This window comes from Camelina sativa, chromosome 16 (assembly GCF_030686135.1).
Source record: "Camelina sativa cultivar CO46 ecotype springtype chromosome 16, ASM3068613v1".
Lineage (NCBI taxonomy): Eukaryota > Viridiplantae > Streptophyta > Magnoliopsida > Brassicales > Brassicaceae > Camelina > Camelina sativa.
The window spans coordinates 3,867,419-3,886,534 of NC_141895.1; the positions used below are offsets into that span (position 1 = coordinate 3,867,419).

General features: G+C 35.2%; 1 protein-coding gene, 1 long non-coding RNA gene and 1 pseudogene across 2 annotated transcripts; all 3 read left to right on the plus strand.

Annotated features, from left to right (window-relative positions):
* Positions 1–686: 686 nt before the first annotated feature.
* Positions 687–1,915, plus strand: LOC147925097 (uncharacterized). The gene is made up of 2 exons (XR_015583395.1): positions 687–994; positions 1,572–1,915. It is a non-coding gene; the product is annotated as an uncharacterized LOC147925097 (long non-coding RNA).
* Positions 1,916–7,091: 5,176 nt separating this feature from the next.
* LOC104749730 (uncharacterized) lies at positions 7,092–8,999 on the plus strand. Its single transcript, XM_010471412.2, has one exon. It carries the CDS (start codon positions 7,381–7,383, stop codon positions 8,845–8,847), a length of 1,467 nt encoding a protein of 488 aa, XP_010469714.2. The 5' UTR covers positions 7,092–7,380; the 3' UTR covers positions 8,848–8,999.
* A 6,712-nt stretch (positions 9,000–15,711) lies between these two features.
* Positions 15,712–16,760, plus strand: LOC109129634 (F-box protein DOR-like; annotated as a pseudogene).
* The last annotated feature ends 2,356 nt before the right edge of the window (positions 16,761–19,116 follow it).

Consider the following 19,116-nt stretch of genomic DNA (forward strand, 5'->3'; position numbering starts at 1 on the left):
ATAATAATAAACAACATATGATAAACAAAAAGTGTTAGTTGAGAATCTAATATTTATAACAATATTTATGAAATTAATTATAAAATAAAAGTTATCTGATAATTTTGGAAATGGTTTAGAGTTGTTACAATAAAAGCAAAATTATTAAATATGAAATTGTATAGATAACATAAAGATATTTATTTCAGTTCTAGATTTTGAGATATTTATAGAAATCTAATTAAATATTTGAATATTATATTTTATTTTAGATTTTTAAAGTTTCTTAAGAAAAATATGATAATTAATTCGGCTTAATACATATGGAAAAAAAAAAGTTTATTGTTTGTTAACAAATATGAAAACCTTAATATTCCAGTTCAATAAATTGAGATTACATTAAAGTTAAGCATATTCCAGTTCTTTAAATTGAGATTTTTACTTATTTTTATTTTTGTAATAATTCTTTAATTAATGTTTGGTTTTAAATTTTGATTGAAAATATATCAATTTTGCAAGAAAATCGTATTTTGAATTTAAAATAAAATTAACTAACCTATATTTTAGGAAATATTTTTAAGGGCAATTGACAAAAATAGTACCAATTTTAGTTTTTCTTCCAAAACTAGCACACACATTCAATTTTTCCAAATATAGCACAAATTTATATAATATTAAAAATAAAATATTAAGGAAATTAAAATAAAGATATAGAAATCGTGATTAGTGCTATTTTGGAAGATGGTGTTCTCTCTCAATCCTCTCTCTCCGTCATTCCAAAACCAATCGCAGACGGTGTTCCACCAGCGAACCAAATCGGATCTTAATCGTAGGTGAGTCATCAAATCGAGGTCAGTGAAAGCAGCAGTTGTGTTCGCGACATCGAAGAGAACCCCAAGCATGAATCTAAAGCCTAGAGATATCTCAGAGATCTGGTCTCCAGCCAAGCGTATATTGGCCATGACGAAGAAAAGAGACGACAAAATTTACATGGACGTTACCCAAGATATCTAAGGTAGTAAAATTTGTAATTTTCTCAAGATTACCTTTTTATTTTATTTTTCTTTGATTTTTTTTTTTTGTTAGCCATGGAAACTACGGAGACAAGAGATTCAAATAGATTCAAATTGGTCTGAAGTTTCTATGATTTGGGTCTTTCAATCATGAACTCTAGTCCCATCCTTTTTTTGTTTATTCATTCTGTATTTTATAAAATTGTGTTGGTGAATTGAACTTTAGATGATGATGACGTTTAAGTCTACAAACAACTTAACCATTTGGTACTTGGAGATTTCTTATTCTTCAAATTTTGTTAGGATTATTTCATATAAGATTTGTCATTTGTTCATTGCTCATGACAATAAATGGTAAATAGAGGAATTTAAGAGATCTAGTTTTAGATGATACATGCTTGTTGTTTGCTTTGAGTTCCATAATTAAACAAATTGTTCTTGAAAGCAAATGGCAGAGCTTGTGATGGAACTTAGCTCTCTTGTGAAGATCTCTGCAGCTGTTGATTATATTTTTTAAATCTAAAATTTGATATATGATGTTTGTATGATTCATTGGAACTGCTTTTTTTTTTTTTACAGACATTCTTTTAGAATGCACAAACATAACTTATGTCAAGACATGAAGTTGTGAAGAAAACAGTCCAACTCTAACAATCACATTGGGGAACTCATATCATTTAGTCCTCAAATCCAGCTTCTGAATTCGTCATATGCAACTTGTGATGATTTTGCCTTTATGTGAAAATTCATGAAGCATTGTTGAGAATTCGGAAGACCTTCCTGAAACATATTCCCTGATTTCAATTTTTATTGCATGTAATAGGGATTTAAGACTTTTCCAATCTACATGATGTATGTGAAACTTTTAGATTGTTTTGGTACTTGTATGATCTGCATCTTAACAATGTCACAAGTTTCTGCTAGCATTTTGTTTTAACTGTGATTAAACTTCAGGAACGAACATATAAAATTCAGGAAGAATTGTATGAAATTCGGGAACCGTTCTATAACATTCAAGAAGCATTCTATATAATTCAGGAAGGATTCTTTGAATTTCAGGATAACCTTCATAACAAAGTTTAGAGTTTCTAACAAGAGAATATGCATAAAAAATGAAATCAATACCTCTAGTTAATAGAGTAATCTACTGATATTTGACATATTGAAACAAAACACACAAAATTAGAGATTTAGAAACATATTTATTTAAATTTAGGAAAAATTCAATAATATTCAAGAAAGACTTCTTGAAATTCAGGATGGAGTATATGGCGGCTCAACCTGCTTACAGGTACGGGTATTATCCAGGTGGACCTTATGGATACCCGATTCAAGCCCACGCGCCACATATTTTGAGCGATGAGAATCCAAACGCGTGTGAAAATTCAAGAAGCATTGTTGAGAATTCATGAAGCATTGTTGAGAATTCGGAAGACCTTCCTAAAACATATTCCCTGATTTCAATTTTTTATTACAGGTAATAGGGATTAAAGACTTTTCCAATCTACATGATGTATGTGAAACTTTTAGATTGTTTTGGTACTTGTATGATCTGCATCATAACAATGTCACAAGTTTTTGTTAGCATTTTGTTTTAACTGTGATTAAACTTTAGGTACGAACATATAAAATTCAGGAAGAATTGTATGAAATTCGGGAAGCGTTCTATAACATTCAAGAAGCATTCCATGTAATTCAAGAAGGATTCTTTGAATTTCAGGATAACCTTCATAACAAAGTTTAGAGTTTATAACAAGAGAATATGCATAAAAAATGAAATCCGTACTACTAGTTAATAGAGTAATCTACTGATATTTGACATATTGAAACAAAACACACAAAATTCGAGATTAAGAAACATATTTATTTAAATTTAGGAAATATTCAATAATATTCAGGAAAGACTTCTTGAAATTCAGGATGGTCTTCATAAACATAATGGTTTAAAAGGTTCTTGCATAAATCCTATAATGGTTGAAAATAATTCAAAGCATAAAATTTATCACATTAGAGTAATTTGTGATACATTAAGGTACCACATAAATAAAATGTTAAAAACTCATTTATTTTAATTTAGAAAAAAAATTATAAAGTTTAGGAAGACATCATTGAAATTTAGGAATGTCTTCCTGAATGTTCAGAAAATCCAAAATTGGTGACGACCAGAATCAAAAAATCATCCACGACTGTACTCTCATATGTGAGTTAACGAAGAAACCTGTAATAGTTTCTAAAATTCATCTGAATTAACCATACCACATGTTTTCTACAATAACAAAAACATGAGTTAGACAAAACTCTGAACATAGATATATTATTCAGTGTTTCCCTTCTCAGTTTCTCACGACGAGCTCTACTTCCTGGCTTGTTACATAATCCAGTTCGTCTAACGTGCATACAAAATCATATTAAACAAAAGAAGCTGGTGACAAACTAATCCATGTAAATAACCAAACAATAAGCACACTACTACAAAACTAAAAAAAAAAAGATTGAATTCAAACTCCAAAAATTGGTAGAGACCAAGAGAAATCATTAGCTGCAAACAGTTCTACATATAGCAAACACACCACAAAACTCTCACCATTTTCTGTATAATCCGCCATTGTTGATAATCTTTCTTTCCAAACACAACAACATCATGTTAAACAATACTAAAGAGCTTGGTAACAATAGTAGCAATACTTCTCTAAAGAACACATGCCTACTCTTCCCACTGAAACCTTCTCCACTCTCTCAATCCTAATCCAAATCTCATGCCCTAACCCACTTTCCTCCACACAACTCACGACCCTCCCACAACCATCATCGTCATATATCTTCTTCCTCTCATCACCGCTGTAGTCATAGAGGTTTCTTGGGTTAAAGACGGTGACTTTACAACAAGAGAGAGAGTTGTCAGCTACTGAGATTGCCAAGGATCAGAATCACAATCATAATGTACTAAATCCATGATGGATTTGGCTTCCATCAACCTACACAAGACAACCAGTGTTGCTAAAGCATTTGCAGATTCTTTTTACCACACTAACATCATACCATTTTTTATGTTCTCTACGGCGAGATTCTGAATTAAAAACTAGTACCTGAGAGTGTTGATCTTAGACCAAGATTCTTGGTAACCAAATGATGACAAGAATCGCCAATTGCTCTCGATATCACCGGAGGTGGAAGAAAACTAAGAAGCAGATCCAATTTTCTTTTCATTGATGCGACTTTTTCGCCATCGTGTTCAGCTTCGCTGGAAACAAAGCTGCTTATAACTCATGCGAAGCTTCTGCAATCGGCAACAATCTTGAATTTTACACCATCCTCGATCTGCAATGTCTTTGATTTTGCAGATAGACAATGGAGATGAAGATAGACAATAAAAAATGGAGATGGAGATGAAGATCTACTCTATCTTAGAGGAAGATAGAGATGAGCGATGTTGTAGATAGAAAATGGAGCACCGGAGATGATGGAGCACCAGAGAGATGGAACACCGGAGACGATGGAGCACTGGGAAAATCTGAGATCAGAAATGAAGATCTCTGATCGGAAAATTCATCAAGCTTCGCCGGAGAGAAATGTGAGAGAGATCGGGTTTCGATTTTTTGAGTTTTTTAAAATAATAATATTTCTCTCTATTAATTACTCAATATTAAGAAATGCTAGTTTTGGAACATTACAGCGTGTGTGCTAGTTTTGGAACTAAACCTAAATATGTGCCATTCTAGGGTATTTCTCTATTTTTAATTTGTTATCTTAATAATCAAGCATTTAAACTTCAAATCATAATCAACTATAGTTTGTTACCTTAATAATAGTTTTAAAATTTACTTTAATAAAGAAATCAGATTCCAATATAGGATCCTAATTATTTGGACTTGCCATACTACTCAAAGTAAAAAAAATAAAAAATAAAAATTTAAATTCATATCTCATAAGTTAAGCAATTCCAAAACTATATTTTACTGTGATTGGTCGGATCTATAATTTTATAACAATACGCCTTTTATTTTGAACTCGGGGAGTACACTTAAAAAAAAAAAGGCAAATCGGAAATTAACATATATTAAACGTGCAGATCTGTTTGTTAGCCAATATGTTTGAGTTAGGATCATGTGTTGCTATTCGGATCTGGAATGGATATAAGCTGATCGAAACAGATTCCAAATCTACAAAACAAGTTAAACCAAAAAATTATTAATAGAAACATTTAGTATGTCAAAACCATATTAGTATCTCTAACTATTATTGGCTGGGAGCATTAATCGCAAATCATTCATACCAAATAATGCATTTAAAAAAACTAACCATATAGGAATTTGATTTACCCCGAAAAAACTATTAATATAAAACATTTAAGGAAACCAAAACTAAATCAATATCCCTAACTATTAGCTATGAGCAGTAATCGGAAATCAAATAATTAGTTTGGATTGTATTTAAATTATTGAATATATTAAACAATTAGGTATATTAAGAAAATCCAAAGAATATTCTGAAATCGACTAAGCTATCCCATAAATATAGTCATCATGTGAATTGAAACTAGGATCTGTATCACTCAGAATTTACCAAAAATTATTGAACTCCAATATCTCCAGAACCAAAACGTATTCTCAATAGAGATTTATTTTTAAAATAAAAAATGAAGCATGTTTTTGTGGTTTGTTGTTGCTCAAGCTTTTTTTCTTCCGTGGTTTGGTTTTCTTTATAACCCAAGAGATATCACAAGACAAACACTCAACCTAATGGTATTGTGTCAGATTCTCTTTTGGGAATATTTTCCAGTTTGAATTTGGACCCGCGTCTGAATAAATATCAGTCTTGTGACTGATATTGGGAAACGTAACTCTTTGGTTGGATTTGTTTTAGTACCCACGGCTAACACTTTGGTTGGATGTTAAAGTATTTTAGACAAAGAAGCATAACACTTTGGTTGGATTGGTTTTGGTATTGGAAAAAAACATAGAAACAAGTATGTTTTGGCACCTTTAATCTTGGCTATTTTAGAATCATATGGTGAACATAAAGCCAAATTCTTCTTTAAGATGTTCCTGAGATTAACACAAATACAAAGTATTTTTTTTTCTTTGAATTTATTTTTAACAAATTTAAGTCTCACAACCTTTTACTTTCATCTGATGATTAAACAAACATAGAGCAACCTCAGATCTACAAATTAAATTAAATTGTATACATAAGTTTAGGGAATGATATAATAGCATGCTATTATTTTCAGAATGGGACATGGCGAAAGGAAACGTGAATTATTTTCATCCTTAAAATATTTGTGTTTGTTTTTAATAGGGTTTAATTGTTTTAATAGTTTTATATCCACTATGATAGGACGGAAAGAGTTTTTTGTCCTGAATAAACTTATCACATTTCTCTTAGTATATCTTAGTGTAGTTATTTTTACTGATAACAAAAATTAATCTGATCATTCTTTTTGTCTAAATCAAATTAAAACAAATTAGTATAATTCTTAAGAAAAATATGTTCACAAACTGATTATCAAAATTAGTTTTTTTAAATAAACTTCGCACGTATGTGCGGATCGATCCCTAGTGTATTTTAAATTACTATTTCAGAATATGATACTATAAAAAAAAAATACATTACTGCGCCTAAATGAATCTACAATCTTAGTGCAGGATCGACGCCAAAGTGTCCGATTTTTTAGATTTGCGTCTCGTCGATTCAAATCCTAATTTATCACACTCTTTGATTGATGGATATATTTCGCCGTTTTTGACCAAAAAAAAAAAAAGGATATATTTCGCCGTTCAATCTCAAAAGGTTCTTCTAATTTTTGTTCTGCTTTCGTTGTCATTATTTTTCCACTTGTCATTGGTATTGCATATCTTGAGAGTTATTCTTGTAAAAGCTAGCTAGTCTTGGTTCTTAGCATAAGCAGTTTAATTTAAGATTCTTCTAGGACCTGATCGGTTTCAATTTCAGTTCGAGAAGCTTAATTATTTGTTGACTCTTTCTCTAATGCTCAGAACATAATAAAAAAAACAAAAAAACAAAAACATACTTAGTGCTTGGTGTGTCAGAATTTTCTTTATTGATTTTTAATGGATACATCATTTGTATTACATGAACAAAAAAAAAAAATCAAGAATGTTAGAAGATATTTTAAAATTTTCATATAATCAGTTATCAAGTCGTTGACATTTTCTAGCTTTCTTATTCAGAGATTGACAAGAATTTGTCCTGTGTGTATTTTACCGTTTCTGGTTTAGTCTCTAATCACACGCAAATGTTGTTTATCATGTTGTGTGAATTGTTCTGCTTTTAAAGCAAAAACAAAACTTTGTATTTTTTTGTTTTCTGAAGATTGAAGGAGCAAAAAAAACTGAAAACTGCAATATATATATATATATATATATATATGGCTTCTACTTCTACAGGTGGTGGGAAAGATGGATCTAAAGGTTTTGTGAAGAGGGTTACATCAACATTCTCCATTAGGAAAAAGAAGAACACAACGAATGATCCGAAACTACTTCTTCCTCGATCGAAATCAACTGGAGGTAACTATGAATCCATGAGGCTGCCTCAGGGGAAAAAGGCTCTTCCAGATGTTAAAACAACAAAAGACACAAAGAGGACCAAATCTGCAGGTGTTTCCCCTCAACCAAGGCGTGAAAAGATCGATGAATCTGGTAAACAGTTTATGAAGATGAGATGTTTTGATGACAGTGATTCCATCTGGTTGTCTTCAGATTGTGCGTCTCCTACTTCTCTTTTAGAGGAACGTAGATTGTCCGTCTCGTTTCATTTCTCAGTAGATGAAAAGATCGTCTCGTGGTTGTCAAGTGTGGCTAACTCTTCTCTGTCTTTGAATAAAGAATCCAGTACCAGCTCAACCAAAGAGAGTCATCATCCTCGTCATCAGACAAGTTCAAAGAACGCAAAATGTTCTTTGGAAAACGTTCGAAACGATGGAAGAGTTTGTAACTCAGCTGGTAAATCTCGTGGAAATGGCTCTGCAAAGCCGTCTTCACGTTTACAAGAAAGCAACAACAAGACTTGTCCTAGGAAGCCACCTGAAGAGTCATCTAGTTCCAATAGATTAGTGAGTTCACAGAGTCCTGAAGAAAAGAAAGTTAGCTTCTCTGTAGAAACAGAGAAGTCTCCTTCACCGGTTAACTCAACTGTCGTGTCATCTGGTCTTACTAATACCACCGGGACAACATCTTTAAAGAAGAGCGCAGAAACTGGGGACTCGAAGAGAAAGATTGTTGTGGAGCCACTTTTCTGGCCATTTGAGCAGAAGTTTGATTGGACACCAGAGGATATCTTAAAGCATTTCTCAATTTCACCACGGAGGAAGAAGTCACTAGGATCCAAGAGTGCAGGTACATCTCCAAGATCAATGAGGGCGCAACTCCAAACAAGGAAGCTAGATCTCAAAGAAGGGTGCAAGAGGAAGCTCATGTTCAACGGTCCTGGATCAAATTCAAAACCAACAAGGATTCCAGAACTGAAACGAACAATCAGCAACAACAGTAGCACCAACAAAACCGAGATGATCAGCAAGAACCAACAACCTATAATAAGGAACAGTGTGAAGAGGAACAAAAGTTTGCCGTCAAGGTTGAGGAAATCGAGTAAAATATCTTCAAAGGTGGTACCTATTGAAGCTACAGAAGATACTGGAGAGATACTCAAAGAGCAGAAAACACCTAAGAAGCTCATCATGACACGCAAGTCCAGGACATTCTTGGAAGATGACTTTGCTTTGATGAATGATTTCTCTATAGAAAAGGCGGTGGGGCTTTGCGAGTTCAAGGGAAGAGAAGGCATAGATTTAGACTTCAACACTGATGGTTTCTTGTTCGACGATTCCCTATGAAAAAAAAAAAAAAAGTTTGATAACCTGAGGATCATATAGCATCATACGGCTTAAATAGTGTATACTTGCCAAACCAACATATGTATTGGCCACAATTTTGTTTCTCGATTGTATATCTGTTTGGATAGTATAAATTATACAGGCAGCATTTATATGCATATACATGTACATGTGTTGGATCAATCAAAGAGCTGAAATATATATTCTCATTGAGTTCAAATAAGATCCAAAGATCCTAATTTGACACTAGCAAATGTTACAAAATCTCAACTTATGAAGTATCAGAACGTTTCATAAGTTTCACGTCCTCTACATGGTCTAGAAAAATGCTGACTAGGAAAAAACGGTCGGATGTCAACTCTGTAAGATACTAGTTTCAAAGACTTGCAAATTGAATCAGAATGATCTAGTTCTCATTAGCTCTAATGCAGTTTATAAAGATACAATGAAAACTGAAACAGAACCGAAAAGATAGGACACGACGCAACTAGCTCAACTAGTTCCACTTACAACGGGAAAATAGCAAAACAACTTTGACACATTCTAACCAGAAGAATAGGTCTCTTATTGACTTAAACTTACTCAACAAACCCTCCCTTGAACTAAACTCACTAAGAGTTTCAGTTCACAATGCGCATCCCAAACGCCTCTCTGATCCACTGAAACGATGCAAGCTTCAACGGCTTTGTCATTACGTCCGCCAACTGCTCCTCTGTGTCGCAATGAACCAGCTTAACAACACCTTCCTTGGTTAACTCTCTGAGAAAGTGATATCGAACCCTTATGTGCTTAGCCTTCCCGTGCATAACTGCATTTTTGGACAACTTGATTGCAGATGTGTTATCACAGAACAGAATCATCTCACCATCTTGTTTGTGACCAATCTCTCTTAATATTCTTCTCATCCAAATAGCTTGACAAGCACACCAAGCTGCAGCAACATATTCTGCTTCAGTCGATGACATAGTCACAATAGGCTGTTTCTTTGAGGACCATGCTACAGCTCCTCCACTCATCAAGAAGACATAACCTGAAGTGCTTCTACTATCATCCTTATCCCCGACATAATCACTGTCAGTGTAGCCTATGAGTTCTCTGTGACCTTCACGTTTATACCATATCCTATAGCCCAACGTTCCTTTCAAGTACCACATGATTCTTTTTGCAGTAGCGAAATGCAGCTCAGTAGGATTTGACATGAAACGGCTTATGAGACTTACCACAAACATCAGGTCAGGGCGTGTTGCTGTGATATACATTAAGCTCCCCACCATTTGCTTGTACCTCGTTGAGTCGACCTTCACACCAGCTTCATCCCGACCAATCTTCTGTCCAAGAACTATTGGAATACAAACTGGATTCCAATTTTGCATACTAAATCTCTCGATCATCTCAGCAGCATACTTTCTTTGACAGATAAAAATGCGATCAGTCTCCTGGATCACTTCAATACCAAGAAAGTATCTCATCTTTCCCAGATCAGTCATGTCAAACTCATCTTTCATGGAGCGCTTGAACTCTTTCAACAAATCCTCATCATCACTAGTGAACAAAAGATCATCAACATAAATGCTCACAATCAATGTTTTACCTCCCTTTCGTTTGATGAACAATGTTTGTTCACTAGAGCTGCTCACAAGTCCCTCCTTGACAAAATAAGCTTCAATGCGACTGAACCAGGCTCTTGGTGCTTGTTTCAGTCCATAGAGAGCCTTATGCAGCTTGTAGACCATATGCTCCTTTCCTGAGACTTCATTGCTTTGAGGTTGCTGCACAAATACGTCTTCTTGCAGCTCACCATGGAGAAAAGTGGATTTGACATCTAGTTGATAGATTCTTCATCCTCTTTGAGCTGCTAAAGCAATGATCATCCTCACAGTATCCAACTGAGCCACTGGTGCAAAAACCTCTGTGTAGTCTACATCGTACTCTTGAGCATACCCTTTTACAACCAGTCGAGCTTTAAACTTATCCACCTCTCCTAGCTTATAGAGTTTAGTCTTGTAGATCCACTTAACCCCAATAGCTTTAGCTCCATCAGGAAGAGTAGTCAATGACCAGGTCTGGTTTTTCTCAATGGATTGTATCTCTGCATCCATTGCTATCCTCCATTTCTGACCTTGTGCAGCTTCTTGAAAGTTGGTAGGATCTGTGATCACCATAAAAGCCAAGTGCTCAACTGTTGTCATGTTTGCTTCTTCTTCAGAATCTGACAACTCCTCTCCTAATGTATAATCTGCAGCCCAGACTGGTAGTTTTCTTGCTCTCCCCCCATTGTTGTATTGCTTTGAGTCGCATTTGGTGCAGGAACAGGAACAATATGAACTTCTTCTTCCTCTGCTTCTTCTTCCTCTGCTTCTTCTTCTTCTCCAGTTTCAGTATCTTCGTATTCCTCTTCCCACTCAAGCTCTGTATTCTGTTCACTTGAGTACCCAACATCTTCCCAATTCCACTTCTTATCCTCCTCAAATATCACATCTCTGCTGATGTGAATCTTTCTCTCCACAGGATCAAACATTTTCCAGGCCTTGGATTCACTACTAAAGCCTAACAGAACGCACTTTATGCTTTTGGCATCAAGTTTAGTTCTGTTGACATCAGACACATGAACATACCCGATACAGCTAAATATTCTGAAATGCTCAACTGATGGTTTCCTACCACTCCATGCCTCCTCCGGAGTCATGTCTTGAACGATCACCGTAGGAGATCTGTTGAGAACGTGATTCACCCATTGGACAGCATCCGGCCAAAACTCTTTTGGTACTTCCTTTTCCCAAAGAGCTGCTCTCACCATATTCATGATGGTTCGGTTCATGCGTTCAGCAATGCCGTTTTGCTGCGGAGTGTAGGTTGTAGTAAATTGTCTTCTGATGCCATGCTCTCTATAGAACTCCTTGAACTCATTGGAGTAGTATTCTCCTCCTCTATCAGTTCTCAAACACTTGATAGATAGTCCAGTTTGCTTCTCCACAAACGCCTTAAATGTCTTGAATTGATTGAAAGCTTCTGACTTTTCTAACACAAAGTATATCCATGCTTTTCTAGAAAAATCGTCAATGAAACTTATCAAGTACCTCCTTTGGCTGTTTGATGGTGGACTGATCGGACCGCAGAGATCAGAGTGAATGAGCTGCAGTTTTTCAGTCACTCTCCACTTGCTTTGTTTCGGAAATAGAACATGATGATGTTTCCCCTTGATGCAGGCCTCACACGTGATCTTTACATCTCCGATGCTAGGTAGACCCTCCACCATTTCTTTGCTTCATAATGTGTGAAGACCCTTGTAGCCCAGATGACTGAATCTGTGGTGCCACAACTCTGCTTTGTCTGTGATATCAATCTTCAGACACTTCACCTCTTCAGTTTTGTTAGTCGTTTCTCCTAGCAGGATGAACATACGATTGGCACTCATGACAGATTCTGCAATTTTCCCTCTTGAATGATGAAATATGCTGCATGTTTTGCGTTCTCCTCCTTTGAATATTACATCCAAACCCTTCTCTTGAAGCTGCCCAACACTCAACAGATTGTTCTTCAATTCTGGGACATAGTATACGTCGCTTATCACATAGCTTACTCCATTAAGCGTTATTTTCACCACGCCTTTCCCACACACCATTAGCTTGTGATTGTTCCCCAATTTGATGTTATGTGTGAAGTTTGCATCCAGACTAGAGAACATATCCTTTTCTCCACACATATGATTTGAGCATCCAGAATCCACAAACCAAACATCTCCTCTTCTGGTTCCTTGCAACTCAACATATGCCATAAGCAGAACTTCATCCTCTTTCTCAATTTCTGCAAATTGTGCATTGTAGTTGTTGTTCCCCGTTGGACATTCATATTGGAAATGACCAAGCTTGTGACATCTGTAACACTCGATCACAGCCTTGTTAAAGGAGCGTCCTCTGCCTCGGCCTTGACCTCTGTAGGATCCTCTGCCTCTACCTCTGACATTAAGAGTTTGATCATCTTCTTCATGGATGCTCTTCTGAAACTTCTTCTCATGAACAGACAGAGAACTCTGCAGTTCATCAATCGTCATGCTCCTTGTATCCTTGGACTCTTCGATGGATACCACCACATAAGTGAACTTATCAGTTAAAGTTCGAAGTATCTTCTCAACTATCTTCGAATCGGGCATGTCTTCACCATTGCTTCTCATCTTGTTGGAGACTGACATTACTCTCCTAAAGTAATCGTCAATTTTCTCATCATTCTTCATTGTTAGAACCTCAAAGTCTCTTCTCAGGGTTTGGAGAAGAGATCGCTTCACCCTTTCATTGCCTCCAAACTTTCTCTTCATCGAATCCCAGATGATCTTAAACATGCTTGGACAATTCATGTTTTCCGGGATCTTCTAGAACCCACATCTCAAGACTTGTACTTCTTTCACTAATAAAATTATCAAACATACGACCTTTTACACTAATATCCATTTTACTAAAAAAGGTTGATTGTGTTCCAGGTTGGTATAATATAGGATTTAATTCTCTTGTGCTCCTATTTCAAAAAAAAAAAAAAAAATCTCATTTGCTTATATTAAATAAACCCATGGAGGGATGCAAATGGGGGGATAAAGCTGAGCAATTATGCGTTTGGGGAGAATCGATCTTTGGCCTAGACCAACAGTACAACTCTTCCACCAAAGCTAGAACCACTAGCCCACCACCTTTTGGTTAAATTTCTCATTTGTCTCTGTCATTAGCACTACAGGCTCATCGAAGAGTGAACACGAAATGAGTTAAATAAAAGTTAGATATTTAATCATTCATGTAAAATTCTTGTTTTTTTATCATTATTTTCGGTAAGTTGATGATTTTTTTACATTTTCTCCACAACAAATTACTACATCTATCTTAAATTATAATTTATAAGATGTTTTATAAAGCACCAAATATAAGAAATTACTTTTAAAAACTAATTAACTTAACTAAAAATACTATTTAACTAATCATGAAAAAACTGCAGAATATAAATAAAAAACTACCCAACAACATTGAAAAATGTATAGAAATTTAAAAAAAATGAAACAAAACAAAAAAACTTCTTTAACATCAAAAGGAGTACTAATTTTGTTTCCAATAAATATACTACTAATTTTGACAAGAAAAAATATATATTACTATTTTTTTTTCTTTTGTTGATTTATATTTTTATATCTTCCTACATTATATTTTGATCTGAAACGAAGTTAATACAGAAACACCAAAACTAAAAATTGAATTATGGAACTGATTTAAGACCAAAGCAGAACATGGTAAAAACCTAATTATCAAGTGACTCGCATAGGGTAAGTTCTTTTACATATGATAATTTCTAGGTCTTGATAATTCTGAATCCACGTTTAATTAGATTCAGGTTTGTTTTTTTTGATTATTTTCGATTATTTTCTGTAGTTTTCGAAACAGATTATCCTAGTATATATTCTCTCTTATTTAATCAAATAATAGAGGTTTGATCCGTTTTTTCCTCGGTTTATGAATTTGAAAATCTTCTCTATTTAGACGACACTAGGTTTTGATAAATCTAGGGTAAATATGTTTTGTTTTCGAAGGTGGATTAACTTTAATGTGATGAGATTGATCTTCCCACATTATATATTATATATACGTTTATTTTGGAAACAAAAAAAAATTTACTTACCGACTTTTTTTTATCTTTAAACTCTTTGCTTCTTTCTCGGGTAAATAATATTAGTAAATTTTATTTTATTTTATGATCTTCTTAAAATTATTATTAAAAAAAAAAAACTGTAATTCTTTAGTTTACTAATTTACTTTAACTTTTACAGAGCAGCTTCTTCAACCCTTCTCACGACGCCGCTTGGTTTTAACGAATTCGAATCATGAATCGCCAAATTCACGGAACTGTATTTTCCTCTAAACCCATCTCCTTGAATCCTCTCTCGGATTCCAACTCAGGTTGTTTTCTCTATCACTCTTCGTGTTCAAATGCCATGGGAATTTTTGTGTTGTTGTTGCTGTTATTATCATCATGGGGTGTTTGACTAGTAGTATGTTGCACTAGAACCAGCCAATGGAGCTTCTGGGTCGGAGATTCGAGTGTATACCCCGAAGAGAAAGCTAAAGCATGAACCTTTGGAGATACCTCCCGGCAAAGGAATCAATGCCCACAAAGTAAGTTTCAAAGGAGATTAATATCACCCAACCCACCCTATGGGTTGTTTTGTGATCCTAGTGTGTTTTTGATTTTGTTGCCCTGCCTATGCTATGAGAGAACCTTGTTTAATTAGTGTTTCCATTTTGTTCCACTGACCTTGTGTTAGTATTACTAGTTTGTTGATCAATGTAGCGTCTTTGGTCTTTTCGTATTTTCTGATGCAGCAGCTATGCGGATTACCGTACGATATACAAGATTTACAAAAAGAACACTGGATCTCCTTCATCCAGTAAGTCTCTGTCTTTTCACATTCCAAACCATTCATTAAACTTAATATCAATCACTAGGTAGAAAGATATAGCCATAGAACTTGACTACTTCCTAAACTGGTTGCATGGTTTGTACTTTTCATTGACTGTCTTTACAGTTATAATCTGATTATAAAATTTGTACGGAATATTTTGGTCTCAGTTTTCCAAATGTTCTGTGTTTGAAGTTAACCTGTGATCGGAGTGTTTGTGATTACGTTGCCTTGGCTTCAGTAAATTAGAAAAACAAGATGAAATGAAAATCAAAGAAAGCTGTTAGAATATTTTCGAGGATTGCAAGAAACACCTCAAACCTCTATGTATGTTAAGTTTTATTCTAGTCATTATGAATCCTGCGACGTTTCTTATTGCAAACTATATCATGTGTGCCGTTTCTAAACCTAAAAGGAATTTGATTACTGCAGACATGAATTCACGGTGGCAGAATGTGTCGGAGGCTCGACAAGCCACTCTTCAACGCCACTCAACAAATGCTGACGAAAACTCTGAACCGATCCCAAATGATCTCTATATTGAGATATTCTTGAGGTTGCCGGTGAAATCTATAGCGACATGTCGTTGTGTATCAAAGCTATGGGCCTCCTTACTTGGCCTTCCCTATTTCACGGAGTTGTACTCGACCAGATCTTCTGCTCGCCCAAGGATCTTGTTCGCCTGCCGAAAAGACAGTGAGTTGTGCTTCTTCTCGACACCTCAGCATCTAAATCCTGATGAGAGCTCGTCTCTTTTAGCTGCCTCTTATCATATGAAAATTCCCTTCAATGGTCGCTATAATATTATCAGTCCTATCGGTGGCCTTGTCTTTCTTAGATATGGACATATTTTTGAGGGAAGGAAAACTCCAGAATTGTTGTCGGCGATATGGAACCCTAGCACCAGACAATCCTTAACCTTACCGAAACCTAATACAAGAAAGAGGATTTGGATTCAAAGCTATTTTGGGTATGATCCCACTGAAAAGCAATACAAGGTATTGTCAATGAGTGTGGAAGGTGGGATCTATAAGGAGCATCAGGTTCTGACATTAGGAACTGAGAAACTCTCTTGGAGGATGATCGAATGTTGCATACCCCATATTCATGGTTCTAAAGGGATATGCATCAATGGTGTATTGTATTATCCAGCCATGGCTGACATCTGTTCAGGGATAGGTATGATAGTTTGCTTTCATGTTAGGTCTGAGAAGTTCAGCTTTATTAAAATCTTGGAACCTTTCATTAGGGTTTTGTGTCCTACAGCTACTCTGATTAACTACAACGGTAAATTGGCCTCACTTGCGTGGAATTATCATAAAGGAAAAGGTTTTGAGATGTGGGTTCTAGGAGACCCCGGAAAAAATGAATGGTCGAAGCATATTTACGGATTGCCACCTCTGTGGCAGAATGTACTTGCTAAGGATTTGTTAATGTTTGCTGGAGTGACTGGTACAAATGAAGTTGTGTTATCGTTACGCTATCCGTCACACTCTCCATCTCAGCCTTTTATGTTTTCTACTACAATTTGGAGAGGAAAACTATCAGAACAGTTGAAATCAATGTTTTGAAACCCGACCCGAATTGTGAACCGGACTAGCTCCCGGGTCACCGGGTCATCGGGTCAACTGGGCTCAACTACGGGTCAACTGAGTAAAATATGTTTAATGTATTTATATAAAATAATCATTTTTAAAAATATTGGAAAAAGAATATCATGTTTAACAAAGTATGAAGTTTAATAATAATAATAAATGATTAAAACTTTTAAATTCAAATAAAAAAAATAAAAAAACACTAATAAAACATCTCCAAAAACAATCAATTGTTCTTACGCAAAACATGAGAGATGACAAAGAAGTTGAAAAAAAGATGTGTGTCGTGAGTCATGTGTGTTGCCGTATAAGTTATAAAAGAAGAAAAAGTTTTTAAAATAATTAAAATTGTGAATCCTTATATTTTTTTCAAAATTCAAATAGATTTTTTTGAACCGCTAACCAGCCGGGTCAACCGGTTCACCGGGTCGCGGGTTAATAGCGGTTTTTTTTGGGTTTTACTGGTTTTATTACTACCGGTTATTAGCACTATACTCGAACCGGTAAAGTCTCCGAGTCACGGGTTAACCGGTCGGACCGGCCGGTCCGGGCCGGGCGTGAAAACATTGGTTGAAATCCAAGGAATGGAACCCATTAATGGTTATAACAATTACATATTTCTAGACTATGTAGAGGACGTGAAGCTTATACAAGCATTCTAAGACTTTATAAGTTGACATCTTGTAACATAGCTCGTTTGGCTCTTAGGATGTTGGGATTCTTATAAGTTGCTACTGGTTTTGTGATCTTTATAAGTTTGATGATGGTGTAAGCTATTTAAAATAATTCTTCTCTCTGGTCCTTTTGTCTGATTTCACTTCCGACTACAGTCACTGAAAATAAATATTTTGTAATTGATAATGGTAAATTTCTTGTTTATACAAAACTACAAGTACTGAAAAAGCCAGGTACACGGTTTACAATAGGCCTCTGGTAAGACAACAAAATTCATAATATCAAAAGGAAATGAACTAAATATGACAATATCTCCAAACACTTCCTTCGGTAAACATATACTTCCTCATCAGTCATCGCACCTTCTCCCAACTAGTTCATGAGCCCTTGAGATACATATTCATGATATATTAGGGTGCACCAAAATCCAATGCCATTCCCCATCTATATCGAACTAATAGGTTTTGGGAGACCATTAATTAAAAATTTTAAAAAAATTGTGTACTGACTGGCCGTTGCTAATGCTTCAACATTAGGGCACAACTCCAAACAAGAAAGCTAGATCTCAAAGAAGGGTGTAAGAGGAAGCTCATGTTCAACGGTCCTCGATCAAATTCAAAACCAACAAGAATTCCAGAACTGAAACGAACCATCAGCAATAACAGCAACAACAGTAGCACCAAGAAAACCGAGGTGATCAGCAAGAACCAACAACCTAGCTATAATAAGGAACAGTGTGAAGAGGAACAAAAGTTTGCCGTCGAGGTGGAGGAAATCGAGTAAAATATCTTCAAAGGTGGTACCTATTGAGGCTACAGAAGATAATGGAGAGATACTCAAAGAGCAGAAAACACCTAATTAAGATGCTCATCATGACACGCAAGTCCAGGACATTCTTGGAAGATGACTTGGCTTTGATGAATGATTTCTCTATAGACAAGGCGGCAGGCATAGATTCCGACTTCAACACTGATGTTTTCTTGTTCGACGATTCTCTATGAAAATAAAAAGCTTTACAGGTTTGTTAAACCCGAGGATATAGCATCTTACGGCTTAAATAGTGTATACTTGCCAAACCAACATATGTTGTGGCCACAATTTTGTTTCTGGATTGTATATCTGTTTGGATAGTAAATACAGGTAGCATTTATATGCATATATGTACATGTGTTGGATCAATCAAAGAGCTGAAATATGTATTCTCATTGACTTCAATGCTTGTCTAAGATGGTTGTTTCATTCATCTGAATTTGTAGTTCTTAACTACAATCAGCTGACAGAAGAAGAGAGAAATACATATATATATATATATATATATATATTTGTTGTTGCTTTTTCTTGTTTGTTGTTCCGATGTCATATCAGATACAAACATAGACACAAGAGGATAGAAATATATGGTATCAGGAAACACACAAATCATAGACACCAGAAAATAGTCATCCAATAAGCGAAAAAAGTTCATAAAACCAGTGGGAAATTAAGATCCTAATTTGACACTAGCTAGCAAATGTTACAAAATCGAACTTATGAAGTATCAGAACGTTTCATAAGGTTCACGTCCTCTAC

Excerpts from the sequence above, each read along its gene's own strand:
- LOC104749730 (XM_010471412.2), top strand. The coding sequence starts at position 7,381 with ATGGCTTCTACTTCTACAGGTGGTGGGAAAGATGGATCTAAAGGTTTT.